The 17,601-nt window shown below is 41.2% G+C and overlaps 1 protein-coding gene across 1 annotated transcript in view; it reads left to right on the top strand.

Annotated features, from left to right (window-relative positions):
* Nucleotides 1-1,487: 1,487 nt before the first annotated feature.
* Nucleotides 1,488-17,601, top strand: part of LOC146079545 (ovalbumin-related protein Y-like) — a 57,089-nt gene continuing 40,975 nt past the window's right edge. Inside the window, exons 1-2 of the mRNA XM_083186278.1 lie at nucleotides 1,488-1,655; nucleotides 15,184-15,318. Coding sequence (XP_083042404.1) covers nucleotides 1,488-1,655; nucleotides 15,184-15,318 — 303 coding nt within the window. The remainder of the gene's footprint in view (nucleotides 1,656-15,183; nucleotides 15,319-17,601) is intronic.

Below are 17,601 nucleotides of genomic sequence, written 5' to 3'. Positions count from 1 at the left end.
ATTGCCAAATCTTGCAGTGATCTATGGTCAGTAGGAGTGGCCAAGAGCTTTAAATGTAACTTAAGCATCTACATCCGATACTGCTCTACTAACGAGTCTAAGACAGAACATGTAAGTACAAACACTTTGGAATGCTTTTAGAAAATACTATTACTATTTAGTTAATGAATTGCAGGTTACAATGCAGTATTCATTTGTAAATAAGGTATTTTAAAAGGTTTGGTAGGTGAACTCAGTCTCCCTTCGCACCCCTTAATGCAGCCCTGGAAACAATTCTGGGTGTTTTCCAAGACACCCCAAATGAGAACTGGTAGTGAAGAAAATTGAAAGGTTCCTTGGGCGCAAAAAGGTGTTTATTGGAATAAGGCCTTGACAAAGATTCCCAGAGAATCGAAACGCGTTGGCCCAGGACTGCTGCTACTACCCAAGGACCCAGCCCAGTGCTAAGCCTGTGGAGCCTGCAGGGTGGATCTATTTTTTAGGACACTCTGCCTTTGCCATCTGTGGCTCCACCACCGACACTGGGTGAGATTGATTAATTGTATCTTTTTACCTCTGTATATATGATGTTTTTGTGATTGTTTGTATTCCAATAAACACCTTTTTGCGCCCTAGGAACCTTTCAATTTTCTTCACTACAAGGTATTTTAAAAGTGTGGCTCCATCCTGGCATCCACGTTTTTTGTGAGTCACTCATCAGGTCCCCTTTTCTCTCCTGCTATCATCCGTTAATACATGTTCCTAGTTCTAAGCACTGAATAACACTATTGGCCAGCATCCATGTGTGCGCTAGCTTGTACCGTGCTAGAACCAAAGACATCCTCTGATTATCCACTTGTACATTATAGCCCTGTGTGGTATCCTTACTTACCAAAATACTAATAGATTATTATGTAGTCCAACACCACAAGCTCCCCTAATTTAAATTGGAAGTACTCCCAGGAACTAGTATCCACCAATGTATTTATTAGAAAAAGTGAGGGCTTTAAAAACAACTACCTTAAAGCTGTGATAAATCCTCATTAAATGGCCATTAAAAATATGTATAAGTAGATGGTGGAAGTGAGAGTAATTATTCCCACTATATGTTTCAACTACTGGGGGAGATTTAATAGGATGAGAGAATCAGAAAGTGAGAGATTTGTTGAGAAATCTCCAGGTTTTATTTTAAAGCGGCAATCAATTACACTACAAAACCAGTTTAATATTGAAGTGCAAATGATTGCCGCTTTAAAAAAAATGGAAATTTCTTACCAAATTTCTCACTTTCTGAATCTCTCATCCTATTAAATCTCACCCAATGTTTCTTTTTTTAATTTTGCAAATGATTTTAACAGGAATTTCCTTCTACTATACCCTTTTGTTTTCATTCATATCAAAACCTTTTATTATATGAATAGTTTGTAATTACCCTAAATAGTATTAATATGAAACGAATATTACTGTAATCTGGAGTCTAACTTTGTTTACTTAATGTAGATAACAACATGTCCACTATTGATGCCATCGTTACTGCAAATAACCATTTCACTGTGGATTTAGCTAAACAAATGAGCAGTGACCAGAATGTGGCAGTATCGCCCCTTTCAGTATTAACTGCTCTGGCATTGGTCTGTCTTGGAGCCAAAGGCAATACTGAGACCCAAATGAAAAAGGTAAAGATATTGACTGAATTTTAATAATTAAAATTGAAAATAATAAAAAAGCACTGAACAAGACAGTGATGAACATGTACAGTAATGCGCTTATAGTAGTTTTACAGTAAATACTTATCTTTTACAAAACATAGGAAAAGCATTGTTGCATTAGTATTAAAATTAACTTCAATGTTTTACATGTATGTAAAGAGAAGGCATAGTTCTACTTACTATCAATTGATTTGGACTTGTCCTGCACAAAACACCAAAGAGTTCATACTGTAAATATAGATCTTAATATGTCAGTGGTAACAGTTATAAAAGGCTCATAAAAGGTATCTTTTTTCAGCACACCTGTAGGCAAATATCTTAGGACATAAACTGTTTATAATTGGAAAACAAAAATATGACAGTAATGATGTTCAGAAAAAGGAGACATGGAGCCCATACATCTACAGGCTCATTCCCCGATCCTCTGACCCACAGGCACCACCGTATGCACCTATCGGTGAAAACATCAGGGGATCGGGGACATTAAGCATGTAAAAAGATTGCCCAGATACATGGTAGGTGTATAGGCCGCATAGCATTTGTTATATGGGTGTAGAAACGTCAGATACATTTCAATGTAGATAAATGTAAGGTTCTTTAATTATGCAAAAAACTGGAACTGGATGCAATGTTCCGAATACTGACACCAGCATCCTGACTAGCGCCAGAAGACCGGTGCCAGATTTACAACATCAATGGGGATGTTGGCTCCTGAATCCGGGCACCACCAACCATGAAACAAATACAATGGAGGATATTTAATAGGATGAGAGATTCAGAAAGTGAGAGATTTGGTAAGAAATCTCCAGGGTTTTTTTAAAGCGGCAATCATTTACACTGCAAAATCAGACTTGGCTTTGCAGTGTAAATAATTGCCACTTTAAAAAACCTGGAGATTTCTTACCACATTTTTTACTTTCTAAATCTCTCATCCTATTATATATCCCCCATTGTATTGGTTTTATGGTTGGTGGTGCCCCCAGGACAAGTTCAGAAAACTCAAACTGGGAAGAGGGGCATTGCTAGGAGGAGCAAGAAAAAGACTATGGGCCTTATTCTAGTTCACTCTTTCTGGGAAAATCCTTCTTAGATGGACAAAACCATGTGCACTTCAGGTGGGGCAGATGTGCACAGAGAATTAGATTTGGGTGGGGTTTTACTTCAAAGTGAGATCTATATTGCAGTGTAAAAATAAAGCAGCCAGTATTTACCCTGCACAGAAACAAAATAACTCACCCAAATCTAATTCTCTCTGCACATTTTACATCTGCCCCCCTGCAGTGCACATGGTTTTGTCCATCTAAGAAGGAATTTGTCAGAAAGAGTGAACTAGAAAAAAGGCCCTATTTCTCTTCTAGGGCACGCTTTATTTTATTATTTAATTATTAAAATATAACTTATTTTTATTCCTTAAAAAAGAACAAGCAGTGTCCCACATTTTTTTTACCAATTTCATTCTAAGGTGGCTGATACATAAGGGGTTGTTTTGTATTTATGTTTAATGACCAAAATGTTGATACATTCCACATATTAAATACAGGTTATTACAAATGACACATTTCTGATCACAGGAATTGATACATTTTATATATATCGGAGACAAGGTTACTTAGAAGTGTAGTTTGTAACAGCTTGGCACAAGGCTGCAATATTATATAAGAGTAGGAGGTAATTAACAAATTAAAAGTAACTCATTAGGAGGTAATTAACAAATTAAATTACTAATAAGAATTAATTAAGGGAGTAGACAGCAGCCACTTAGTCCGACCCTGCAGGTTTATACAGTGTATAAGACCTATTAGCAGGAAAGGACATACAGTATACTTTCGCACTTGGAGTTATTACCAGGGCTATTTTTGTGCAGGCTCTAGCAGGAACTGTGGCCCTTATTCTAGTTCACTCTTTCTGACAAAATATTTCTTAGATGGACAAAACCATGTGCACTGCAGGTGAGGCAGGTGTAAAACCCCACCCAAATCTAAATATCTCTGCACAAGTAACACCTGCCTCACCTGCAGTGCTCATGGTTTTGTCCATCTAAGAAATATTTTGTCAGAAAGAGTGAACTAGAATAAGGGCCACAGATCCTGCCAGAGCCTGCACAAAAATAGCCCTGGTTATTACTAATATATGAGAAGAGAAATGCTGTATTTAATTTTTTTATATAAAGTCATTTGTCTATTAATGAACAGGTGGTATTAATACAAGAAAACATTACTGTATGATCCATATTGTGACACATGAGCTTCAGTATTTTTAGGAACTGGTGGATTCTCTCTAAGAGGATGAATTATGATTACTATGCAAATTAATATTTATTTAACAGTTTCTTATATAGCGCACACATATTCCGCAGCGCTTTACAGAGAATATTTGAACATTCACATCAGTCCCTGTCCCAGTGGATTGAAAGGTATGTCACTTTAAGCAAAAGATCAGTCCACACAGCCTCGAGCGCTCTTTCACCCGCAGCTGCTGAATCCCAATCAGAAATATTCAATCTCAGTCTATTTCAAAAGTAAGTCAAAAGTTTTTTGTAAACAGGGATTGTCTGCAGCGCTGGGTCAATATGTAGCTTAATTTTTATAGGGTTCGCAGGGTTCCTCAGAAAATGACTTTCATGGATTCCTTCCTTTTTTTAAACATAGTCATTTATTTTGTATAATAATCTGATGCGTTGCCCAATCTCCAAATAAGGCGATGATAGAGACCATCCCATTTCTTCTTTTTTTATTTCTTGTTCTTTTTTAAGGAATAAAAACAAAAGTCATATTTTAATAATTAAATAATTAAATAAAGAGTGCCCCAGAAAAGGCATACTCAGTCTTTTTCATGCTCCTCCTAGCAAGGCCCCCCTTCCCAGTACGTGTACATGTTGTGAGGAATATAGATTGTAAGCTCCACTGGGGACTGATGTGAATATCCAAATATTCTATGTATAGTGTTGCGTAATATTTGTGCGCTATTTAAATAACTGGCAATGAATAACATCAAATACATTAGTGTGTTAAACGTTCAATGTCTACCTCTTCCTATCAGGACATGCCCCCCTTGCAGACTCTGTTATTTACAGTACATATGAAAAAATCATGTGTGTCATGCAAAATGAATTACACCCATTTAGAAATAAAACAAAACATAATTTGCATTGCAGGCCTGTAATTTTTACAAATGATTCTCACTACTCTTATGTTTGTCAGCAGACTATAATATGTGGGTGTGTTATTTTCTTGGTACATCTGGGTCAAGGTCTATAATCAAACCAAAGCAACCAGTTATCTGTTATATACTTAGCCAGATCTGTCACTCTGTGAGTGTGTGTATAACGCTGGGCAGAGACAGAGTGAAACTCCGCCCAGAGTTATACACACATATTTGGGCTAATATAAAGGAGAGCTAAAGGGGGGCAGTGGGCATAGCAATATGTTCAGCACTAGGAAGGCAGTGGGGCACAGCAGTATGTACAGAAAGTACATAGGGGCTGCTGTGTGCCCTGCCGGCTGCCCAGGATTAAGTTGCTACCACTAACAGGGGACAGGAGGGGGCAGTTCCCAGGCATTTCATTTGACAGCAGATGCAGGGAAGGGGCGGCTCTTGGCTTATGATTGGCGGACGGAGCCGATAATCTTGGGAGTATGAGGAGAGAACAATTCTCTGTCTATTGAGACTCTCTCCTCCATGTACCGCCCCATCCTCGGACGCCCATCACTCCCCGCACCTCCACTGATTGAGCTGCACACTGGTGGCAAGATGACCGTGGTGTCAATGTCATGAGCTGGATACCTAACCCTCACCCACCCAATGCAACGCACTGCCACTATCTATAGCACTCACCCATCCACCTCTCTATTAACATATATTCTCTTCAAATCCAACTTCATTACAACTTATTTCACACAATAAAGACCTTCACAGGTTAAGGGGGCAGAGCCCATTACCACAGTGTGAAGAGTGTCCGTAGGGCGCGATGAATCACCTAGTTTGGTATATGTGGGATTAAACAAATATATACTCTACAGTAGCACTATTCAAGCTGATCCTTTTCCATAAGAAAAACAAACACTGTGATTTGTTTGTGGAAGTTAGTAGCAGCTAATAATACAAATACGGCTCAGTCGTATTCGTATTCTTAATATGAATCAGTGCAACTAGCTACGGCCAAATTTTTTAAGAAATACGATTCGTAAATAGGGCATATTTACTAAGACATCCTATTTATGAATTTGTATTCAGCCGACGGCGTAGCCAACCGTATTGTGTCAGATATGCATTTGTATTTAGCGGCCATATGTACAGCCGCTAAATTGGTATCGGCAGCCTGCATGGATCAGTCAGGCTGCAGTGTAAAATTTTTTTTTTTAAATAAATAAATAATAAAAAAACAACGTGGGGTCCCCCGACCATAACCAGCCCCAGGCTCAAAGAGACGGCACTGGTTTTAAAAGATCAGGGATGCAAACAAGTAGGGTTCTCTGTATTTTTATAACCAGCTCCAGTCCCAAGGGCTTGTCCTGGTTCCAAAAATACGTGGCCAAAACGTGTAGGGGTACCCCATATTTTGAGAACCAGCACCAGGCCCAACCAACCAGCAGGGTAATGCCACAGCCAGGGGGCACTTATTATATAAGGTCCCACTGGCCAAAGCATTACCCCCTGGCCAATCAGCCTGGGCAGGATTCCTGGGGAAGTGGGAACCCACCACTGAAGGGGTCCCCCTCCAGAACTTTCCTACGCAGGCTGAAGCCTGGGACTGTCCCCGGTACCCCTGGGCTGTGGGTACCGGGCTGATGATTGTTTAAAAATAGAAATAAACTATTGGGTTCTGCTGTGTAACTATGAGTCCCAGCAAGCCTGGTACGCATACTGAGACTTGGAGAACCACAAGTCCCAGCATGCGGCCCATTAATGAACTTGCAGGGACTCAGTCCAATTCTCTGAGAACCAGACCCCGATCCCACGTACTTTGCGATCCAAGCTGGGATCCTAGTTCGACTCTGGTTTTCCCATCAGACTCGGATCCCACATTAAGGCAAAACGCCATGATCACATTTTTGGATTTTCGCGGGTTTTGGATCCTATATAAATACCCCCTCCCCCCGATGAGATAGTTCCTATCTGATTGGTTAGAATTTCTTGGAGAGGTACCCATATGTATGCAATATGGAATCCTCTACCTTTGGAGACAAAATGGCTCCAACCCCCTTAGCTGAAGCATCAACTTCTAGGAAGAATGATTTTTCCAAACTTGGTTGTGGAAGAATAGAAGCCAAGATTAAGGCATTCTTGAGTTGAGAAAAATCAGTGAAAGCTTCCAGGGACCACTGGGAGGGGTCTGCCCTGTGTATGTTAAGGTGATGAAAGGGGCAGCCAAGGTGGAAAAATCTCAACTGGGTCCCCTGTAATAATTTAAAAACCCTAAAAAGTGTTGAATTACTTTCAAGGCAGTAGGAGGTATCCAATCAATTATGGCTTTGACTTTATCCGGATCCATCTGAAGACCAGTTGCAGTATATGGTCCGAAAAGGAATGAAAGGAGTCCCAAAAAACACATTTTCCTTTGTTTGCAATATAAGTGGTTCTGGCATAGACGGGTTAGGACTTCCCAAACCGTCTGTCAATGAGCGTGAAGACAGGTTGAAAAGATCAATATATCGTCTGGATAAACGACAAATGGATTTATAAAGAAGATCTAATTTTTGAATTGTTATTTCTGGGACATTACACAACAAAAAAGGGCATTATGTGGTATTCACAGTCTCAAAGCAGTCTTCCATTCGTCTCCAGTTCTAATGTATATTAAATTATAATCTCCTCTGAGATCCAATTTGATGAAAAGAGCAACTCCCTTAACTTTATCAAATAATTATTTAATCAACAGATGGGGGTATCGGTTTTTGATGGTGATGTCATTTAAACTTTTATAGTCAATGCAGGGTCTAAGAGCTCCATATATTTTTTTTAAAGGAAAAAGAATCGCACTCTGGCTAGAGAAGTAGGTGGTCCTATAAATCCTTTTTTCAAGTTCTCTTGTATACAGTTAGACATATTTTCAGTCTCTGGAACTGAGAGTTGAGGTAAAATATCCACTGCACCTTTATTGAAAACATCTGAGAAAGAAGTGTATTGTGGTGGTAGAAAATTGTTGTTTTTAGAAGAAGTCTGATGAAGAGGTGTAATTTGAGTAATGCATTTCTGAAGTCAAGTAAGACTCCAGTCTGTAACTTCCATGGTGACCCAATCAACATGAGGATTATGCTTAGCAACCAAGCCAAGGCTAGCCTAGATAGAACGGTGGAGGAGTTGCAGTTGGGGCCACCGATAGATGAGGAGGATCCAGTAGCCAGCTGGGTCATGGTCAGAAGGGGAAAAAAGAGGGACAGGCACGACATCTCGGATCTATCTCACCCGAATAAATTTGCCTGGTTGTACGAAGTTTCGGCGGAGCATAGAGACGAAATGACGGAGCTGGAGGAGACTGTTCCCTCTAGCAACCAGAGGAGCGGTCCCTCTAGCTCAAACGGGATGACAGTCAGTGAGGTACCAAGTCAGATAGTGGTGGTAGGGGATTCTATCATCAGGAGAACAGATAGGGCAATCTGCTATCGGGATCGTGATTACCTCCCGGGTGCTCGGGTACAGCACATCGCGGACTGAGTGGACAGATTGTTGGGAGGGGCTGGGAGCAACCCGATGGTCTTGGTGCAGATCGGTACCAACAACAAAGTTAATGGTAGGTGGGATGTCTTCAAGAAAGAGTATAGGGAATTAGGTAAGAAATTAAAGGCGAGGACATCTAGGGTAATATTCTCAGAATTATTACCAGTGGCACGCGCTAGCCCAGGGAGGCAGAGCGAGATCAGGGAGGTAAACGTGTGGCTAAAGGACTGGTGTAGGAAGGAGGGATTTGTGTTCATGGAACACTGGGCGGACTTCTCGGTCAGGCGCCATCTTTTGCCGTGATGGATTGCACCTGAATGAGGAGGGGGCTGCGGTGCTGGGGAGAAGGATGGTTAGAGGGTTGGAGGAGATTTTAAACTAGGCGATGGGGGGTGGGGGTAGCTAGATACTATGGGTCCCATAGTGAGAATAGTAGGATTGGGGTCAAGAATCAATTTTGGGGAGGAGATGGGGGGAAGGACATAGTTACAGGCAATGTCCGGGGTACTAATAAGGGGAATATCGTGGGTAATTCGCAGGGTACGCAAGGAATATTATGTAATAACAGTAATCTTACCTCATTACAGCTCTCAGGTACAGATGACCTTAGGGTATGGGAAGGAGTAAACAACATAGGAAGAAGTTTCAAAACTGTAAATAAGTCAGGCAGTGGGCATGGTGGGGAGGTCTGTAGAGAGCCTGAGGGAGAGGTGGGTATGAGGAAGTTAGTAAGGAATACAAATAAGTCCAGAGGAGAAATTAAACACAATGTTAGGGATGCAAATAAAAATAAACATAAATTAAAATGCCTACTGGCAAATACAAGAAGCTTAGCATGTAAAATCGGGGAAGGTATGATTATGATATTATTGGTATTACAGAAACATGGTGTAACGAGTCGCACAACTGGGCATTAAGCATAGAGGGATATACACTCTACAGAAAAGATAGGGAAAATAGAAAGGGCGGGGGTGTGTGCCCATATGTAAAAAATAACTTAACATCGTGTGAGAAAGAAATGAGCACAGGTACAGAGGAAGATTACACTGAGGCCGTGTGGGCAGAGATAACCGACAATAACAAAAAACCTAATAAAATCTTAATAGGGGTATGCTATAGACCTCCGAACATAAACGAAAGGGACGAGTCGCTTCTTTTAAACCAAATCAAACAATCATCAGATCAGGGTCAGGTATTAATTATGGGGGATTTTAATTTACCTGATTCTGATTGGAAAAACGTAACATGTAAAACGGCAAGAAGCAGTGGGTTCCTAAGCTTACTTAAAGACCAGTTTATCACATAAACGGTAGAAGCTCCAACTCCTAATAAGGCATTATTGGATTTGGTATTAACAAATAACATAGATCTAGTCTCAAACACAAAAGTAATTGAACATCTAGGGAACAGTGACCACAATATAGTTTCACTGGAAATCAACTTCAGTAAATTACATCATAAAGGATCGGCAAAAATACTAACCTCAGAAAAGCTAACTTTTAAATATTCAGAGAAGCCCTAAAAATAATTGTGTGGGAAACTGTTTTTGAGGAAATGCTGAGGAAATGTGGGATACTCTAAAAAATGTACTCGAATCATTAACTATTAAATACATTCCTAAAGTAAATAAGGGTAAATTAAAAAAAAAAAGACACCATGGTTGGACAAAAAAGTTAGGTCAGCAATCAACAATAAAACAAGAGCATTTAAATTCTATAAAAATAACTTAAATGAGGAGGCGTTCACCAATTACAAAAAATCAAACAAAATTTGCAAATGGGCAATCAAAGTAGCTAAAAGGGATTATGAAGAGCGCATGACTGGGATTATGAAGAGCGCATGACTGGGATTATGAAGAGCGCATAGCCACTGAAAGCAAAACTAACCCCAAGAAGTTTTTCAAATACATAAATAGTAAATGTATAATTAAGGACAACATAGGCCCACTAACCGATATCACTGGAAAAAGTTTTACAGAGGATAAGGTAAAGCAGAACTGTTAAATGAGTTCTTCTCATCAGTGTTTACTAAGGGAGAGCAGACTGAGGAACGCACACATACCACAAATGGGATGAACAAGCCAGACCTCAATATTGATTTCTCTACCGAGGAAATAATATTGAGGCTCAGCAAAATCAAAACAAATAAATCACCTGGGCCAGATGGGATTCATCCTAGGGTACTAATGGAATTAAAAGAGGAATTAGCTTCCCCTCTACATTATATCTTCAATAATTCACTATCATCAGGAAAGGTACCAAAAGACTGGAGAATAGCAGAGGTAGTGCCATTATTCAAAAAAGGAAAAAATGAGGATCCCGCTAATTACAGACCTGTTAGTTTAACATCAATAGTGGGTAAACTATTTGAAGGATTTTTAAGAGATGGGATCCAGGAATATTTAGACCTTCATAGTTTACTCAGTTATAACCAGCATGGGTTCGTGAAAAATCGTTCATGCCAAACTAATCTACTTGGTTTCTATGAAGAGGTTAGCAAAAACCTTGAGAATGGAAATGCTGTAGATGTGATTTTCCTAGATTTTGCTAAAGCCTTCGACACCGTACCACACAAGAGGTTGATAAATAAAATGGAGGACCTGGGATTAGGGGCAAATATCTGCAGATGGGTAGGTAACTGGCTGTGTAATAGAGAACAAAGAGTGGTTGTGAACAGTGCAGTTTCAAATATGATACCAGTTCTAAGTGGAGTGCCACAGGGTTTGGTTCTAGGGCCCATTTTGTTTAACATTTTTATTAACGATATTGGGATAGGGTTACTCAGCAATGTATCCATCTTTGTGGACGATACAAAACTGAGCAGAGTTATTAAATCATCAGAAGATGTCACCACGCTTCAAAATGATCTTGACAATCTAGACGAGTGGGCAAAAAAGTGGAAGATGAGGTTCAATGTGGACAAATGCAAGGTCATGCACCTTGGGAGACATAACCAGTGTGCTAGTTATAACCTACGTGGGGATGAATTGGGTAATTCTCGAATAATAATACTCGAAAAGGATCTAGGAGTCCAAATAGACAACAAACTAGGGTGTAGTGCTCAATGTAATATAGCAACTAAAAAGGCCAATAAAACTCTAGCATGTATTAAAAGGGGCATGGAAACTAGGGATTCAAAAGTAATTATGCCTCTGTACAAATCATTGGTTAGACCGCACCTGGAATACAGAGTACAATTCTGGGCCCCACACTATAAAAAGGACATCATAGAATTAGAAAAAATCCAAAGAAGAGCAACTAAGCTTATTAGGGGAATGGAGACTTTAAGCTACAAGGAGAGATTAAGCAAGCTGGGACTATTTACACTAGAGAAGAGACGTTTAAGGGGGGACATGCTCAACATGTACAAATATATCAGGGGCCAATATAAGGAACTGTCAAGCACCCTTTTTTCTGCTGGACAGGAATCTAGGACAAGAGGGCACGAGTTTAGATTAGAAGAAAAAGATTTTGTTCATCTAGAAGAAAAAATTTCTTTACAGTCAGAACAGTCAAACTTTGGAACTCTCTTCCTGAAGAAGTGGTGTCGGCAGACACTATAAATCCGTTTAAAATAAGGTTGGATAAACATTTATTGGTTAAAAACATCCACGGGTATGAATAAGTAACAATCTGTCTTTAAAATATCAGAACATACTATACAACAAGGGATTAGCTACAATAAACATAGGTTGAACTAGATGGACGCAAGTCTTTATTCAGCCTCACCTACTATGTAACTATGGGGCAGATTTATTAAGCTTGGAGAAGAGATAAACTGGAGATAAAGCAGAGAAAAGGTAAAAGGAGATAAAGCTCAGCCAATCAGATGTGTTTGAAAAAGACAGTTTGGAGTTGATTGGCTGGTGCTTTATCTCCTTTTACCTTTTCTCCGCTTTATCTCCAGTTTATCTCTTCTCCAAGCTTAATAAATCTGCCCCTATGTAACTATGTATGTAACCCCAACACTAAATCTTGTGAAGACCTCAAAATTACCAAACATATTAGTTCTTCATAATACAAAGCACCAGTTTGGAAATGGATGGGTAAGGTCTGAGAGGTAACTAGACCACTGGCGATACAACTCCCATCCACAGCAGAAAGGAATAAAGGTTTTTCAAAATATCTGGTAGGTAGAGAGAATTGCAGGTCTGTTTGATGAGAGGAGAAGTTTCCGTTATACCCGCAATTGAGTAAGGCCTTGACCACTACCGAACCTTGTGGAATCGTCGGTGAGATTACCATGGTGGGACTGGATAAAGAGGATGTGGGACTGGCCTCTCCTAGACTGACCTATCGATTACGGCCTAGGAGGATGCTTTTCCCAGCCGATGGGCACAACTTAGGACGAGATGAGTTGCGGACCCACAATTCATGCAAGTATTCTCATTCTTGTGTCGTGATCCTTCCTCAGCTGATAACCGAAACCAATTAATTGATTCTTCTGGGGGAAGAGACACAGAAGGTGGTGCACTTTGAATAGGTGAAGACTGGAACTTGGGACAATCATTTCTGCTCTCATTTCTGTTGCTCTTGGTGATGCAAATCACCCTTCTTGTACAGAGAGATAAGGTCATCCAGTTTAGCTGGTATGTCCCCGGTAGCTAAGTCATCCGTTAAATGACCAGACAGACAATTCCAGAATGCCAATACCAGCACTTCCTCATCCAATTTTAATTCTGAGACCAGAGTTTGAAACTGAATGATATATTGGCTTACTGGCCAACTATCTTGATGAATCTAAAGGATCTCTGAAGCAGCAGAAGTCACTCTCCCAGGCTCGAGACTCTTGAAAGAGTATATAAAGGCAGCATAATCAGAAAGCAGCAGGTATGCGCATTCCCATAGTGTAGACACCCAATTGAGCAATGAACCAGATAATAAGGAAACTACAGTGGCATAACTGGAAACTTTACTCCCCCATGCCAAAAATAATCCTGGCGCCTCCCCCACTCCCATTTTTTGTAAAACAACTCACTGACACCCAGAATGAACAGTACCTTCACTGTTGGGAGGGGGGGGGGGGGGGACGGTAGTGCATGTAGAAGTCAAGTTATTTTTAGGCTGCGGGGCAGGGGGTTAGGGTCAGGCTGTGGGGTAAGGCATGTAGAAGAGGAAATATGGTTGGGTTGTACAGTGGGTGGTTGCCGGGAGCTGGGGTAGGCAAAGTGACAGCACATCACGCGGCTCCAGGATGAATGAGTTTCTGCACAGGTGCAGAAGCTCACATTGTGGCAGCCTAGCTTGGGAGGAAAACGTTCGCTGAGAGGGGCACCTGAACGCTGCTCTCTTCACAGCACACAGTGTGGAAGGGGAAGCGGCGGCCATGGTGAAAGGGTGCTGGGCAGGCTGCTTTAGCTCACACAAGGCTGCATAAGCTCACTCCAGCTCCATTAGAACACTTTGACCCTGTCCAAAGAGGCACCGGCTCCCTCACCCCCGCCACTGCTAGGGCTGTGCAGCCCTAGTTACGCCACTGGGAAACTTTATATATATGCCACACGAGACTTAGCAGTGGGGATGTTTAATGGAAGGAGTAGGAAATGCACATCACACTAATTAAAAAACCCACGACATTCTTTGAGATTTCCATTGAACTTGTTCGGTGTTGGTAAATGGAGCTGAAAGGCATTAGAAGCAGAAGAAGCTGAAGTGGGTGGTGGAGTTGAAGGAGCCGGTGGAGGATGTTAAGACTCAATCAGGGTGTGGAGACACTAAGCCAGTGGTTGACAACTTTGGTCCTCGAGACCATCCAACAGTTCACATTTTCCAGGTCACCTGGCAGGTGCACAGGTGAACTCATTATTTACTGACACAATTTAAAAGATCACAGGTGAAGCTAAATATTGCACCTGTGATTCTGTGTGAGACCTGGAAAACGTGCACTGTTGGGGGTACTTGAGGACCAAGGTTGAGAAACACTGCTCTAAACCCTCTGTTGGGGGGAGTTTTCCAGTTGTTTCAGATAACTTAAAATACTTTGGAGAGCATGAGATTGACATGAGTTTTTCACAATTTCTTCCCCTGAATGTCGACATAGTTAACATGGACACTGTCAAAGTCTACTGCTTCCCCTCATTTGGCTCGGTGCCTCGCAATCTGTATATTTTCTATTCTCGTTCCACGCCCCAGTGGATGGTAGAGCATGAAATACCACCTGTTGGCACATGTCATCTAAACAAAAAAAGTGTAAGACTTTGATTTTTGACTGTCGACCTTGTCATTGTCACCTAAGGCTTGTGTCGACCCTGTCGACCTATTTCATGTGTCGGCCTAAGCCATGTCAACCTTCAGTGGTTGACCCAATGCATGTCGACATAATATGGGTTGGGAGGACAATATTCAATATACAGTTTGAGACTCCCATATTCAAAATGTTTGTGAACAGGAATATTTTGGTTATTGGCTTTTCCATCATTTGGAATATTTGCATACCATAATTAGAGATATTGGGCATGGGGCCCAAGTCTAAGCACAGAATGCATTTTTATTTCATATATACCATATATACATAGCCTGAAAATAATTTTCTACAATGTTATAATTTAACAAATTTTGTGCAAAGTTGAAACCAGAGTTGTGTACATTCGGTATCATTTACAGAGCCCTGGGCATGCCCTCTTAGTGATGTTAAATGGTGTGAAACCATGCCCCCTTTTATTGACCCATGACCCTTTCTGAGCGAGAGCCGTCATGACTCTCCCTTGAAAGATATTGGAAGGTATATTTTATTTAAATTTTTCAATAAAAGTACCATAGCTTGATTACTAGAAGCAACATGAAAATAATCTAGAACAATTATTGGTCACTAACAACATTGTTAACGTCTTGTTTTCCAGGTTCTTCATCTTGAAAGCTGTACAGATGTACATTATGGACTAAAAGAACTCATAACTGCATTGACTGTGTCCCATGAATACATACTGGATATTGAGAGTACCCTCTTTGTGGAACAGACATATAACATCTCTGAAGTAAGATCTTTTTGACAGTATTTCTAATAAAATATGATTGTTTGTGCATACATATGTATTTGTAATTTCCAAATAGTACATACATGTTTTCATCACATTCTTTACAGAACAAAGTTGCATGTGACTGTGAGAACGCCAATACAAATGTAAATAGGGATAATTATATACACAAGTGAATAACTCAGGGGGTAATTCTGATTCACTCGGAAAGGCACAAGCATTCTCTAATGGACAAAACCATATGCACTGCAGGTGGGGCTGATGTAACATGTGCAGGGAGAGTTTGATTTGGGTGGGGGGTGTACTTCAAACTGATATCTTTATTGCAGTGTAAATAAACATAAAGCAGCCAGTATTTACCCTGCACAGAAACAATAAAACACCCAATTCTAACTCTCTCTGCACGTTACATCAGCCCCACCTGCAGTGCATATGGTTTTATCCATTAGAGAGTGATTGTGTCTTTCTGAGTGAATCAGAATAACCTGGTTTAGAGGTGGACACAGTAACATTTGCAACTGCATATTGGAATGTAGCAGATCTCAGCAAAAATATGTTAATAATGCAGCAGTTAGAACTGTACAGAAACATCCAGTGATGGGGTCTGATCAACCATTTGCTTACAAAGATGCAACATCAGTCGCACAGTGGTCGCATCGGATATCTGAGCAACCCATTGCATGTGAGACACCAAAGCCTTACAACTGTGCATGAGGGCACACAGTCATAAGGTAGGCCATGCCACCCAGTTAGTAACAAAACATCTGCATATGACTCTCCACCCCCCTAACCTCCCACAAACTGCCTACAAATTTACCTTTGAAAGACCATCAAGATGCATGTGCGGTCCACTGCACATGCATCTTGATGGTCTTTCAAAGGTCCAACAATAATCACTTGCCTACTGTATTCAAACAGCACAGCACTGCAAACACTTTGCCTCCATCTCTGAATCAAGGCCTAATGGGGCGATATCAGGGCATTTTCAGGGCAAGAGAGAGGAAATACTTTAGGGAAAGGACAGAATAATAAGAGAGGAAAAAGAGAAGGAAAAGCAAAGTTAGAAGATATAACCATGGTTGGTTTCTTTTGTCAGGTTTTGTGGGGTTTGGTATACCGACACATCAGGCAAGGCCTTTTTTAATACTGTAGCAGCCGCATCTTGATCACTGTGTCCAGCAGTGATCAGGCAGCCCGCAGCACCCACCTCCTCACCTTACAGCAGCATAGCAAGCGGCCCTCCACACTCTCCCCTTTCCCAGTCCCCGCCAGTCAGCTACACAGCTTGTGGCATTCCGCACCCTCTCTCCCTGCAAGCCGCTACACAGATTGCAGACTCTGCACCCCCCTCTCCCTACCATCCGGCTGCACAGCAGGAAGGCCCTCTGCACCCCTTTCCCGAAGCAGCGGCTGCAGAGCACAGGTAGTGCTTTTAGTATTATCCAAAGGAGAAGTAGGAACAATGTGCGTATGTTGGCCACATTCTAACAGTTGCATTGCATTGTGACCCTATCACATTTTTTCAATACTATAGAAAGACCCATTAGATTTCAAATAGTTATGGAAGCTGTAGAGCAGAGATGGGGACCCTTCGGCCCTCCAGCTGTTGTTGAACTACACATGCCAGCATGCCCTGCAACAGTTTTAGAATGGACAAATATCTAAACTGGAGCAGGGCATGCTGGGATGTGTAGTTCTACAATAACTGGAGGGTCGAAGGTTCCCCATCTCTGCTGTAGAGCTTTGGGAACCCAAGACTAATCTATCCATTAACCAACTCCCTTAACCATACCTCCCAACATTGGGATCTTGGAGAATGTGCCGCTCGCAGGGCGGAGCCATGTGTGTACCCATAAGGGGACATGGCCTGTGTTGAAGTGGGTGAGGCCTCTCAGGGATGCCGTGGTCATAAGCCATGCCCCCATTCTTAGGCACTATTGGGTCATGTGGTGCAATCTGGCTGCTGGCCATAGATATGCCTTAACCACTGCCATAGTTTTACTTATTTTTGTAGTGACTAAAAACAAAAAAGAATGAAGATCATTAAAATATATATGTAGTAGGATATTCATAAAAGGTCTGTATGTGGTGACCCCAAGGCTGTATACAGTGCCTGATTAACCAATAGACTGCTTAGGCTGCAGCCTGGGGCACCAGAACTTGGGAGGAGGGGGGGACACAACTTGCAGGTGACAACTGAGGAATTATATTTGGGCCTAATTTATTCCATGCTTGTCAGCTATCACCCCTCCAGATGTGCTGTGGGGTGTAAAGGTGACGGCC

Source organism: Crinia signifera, chromosome 5 (assembly GCF_055691185.1).
Source record: "Crinia signifera chromosome 5, ASM5569118v1, whole genome shotgun sequence".
Classification (NCBI taxonomy): Eukaryota; Metazoa; Chordata; class Amphibia; order Anura; family Myobatrachidae; genus Crinia; species Crinia signifera.
Note: the sequence above shows the minus strand (reverse complement) of the source record. Positions and strands in the feature narration are given on the sequence as shown.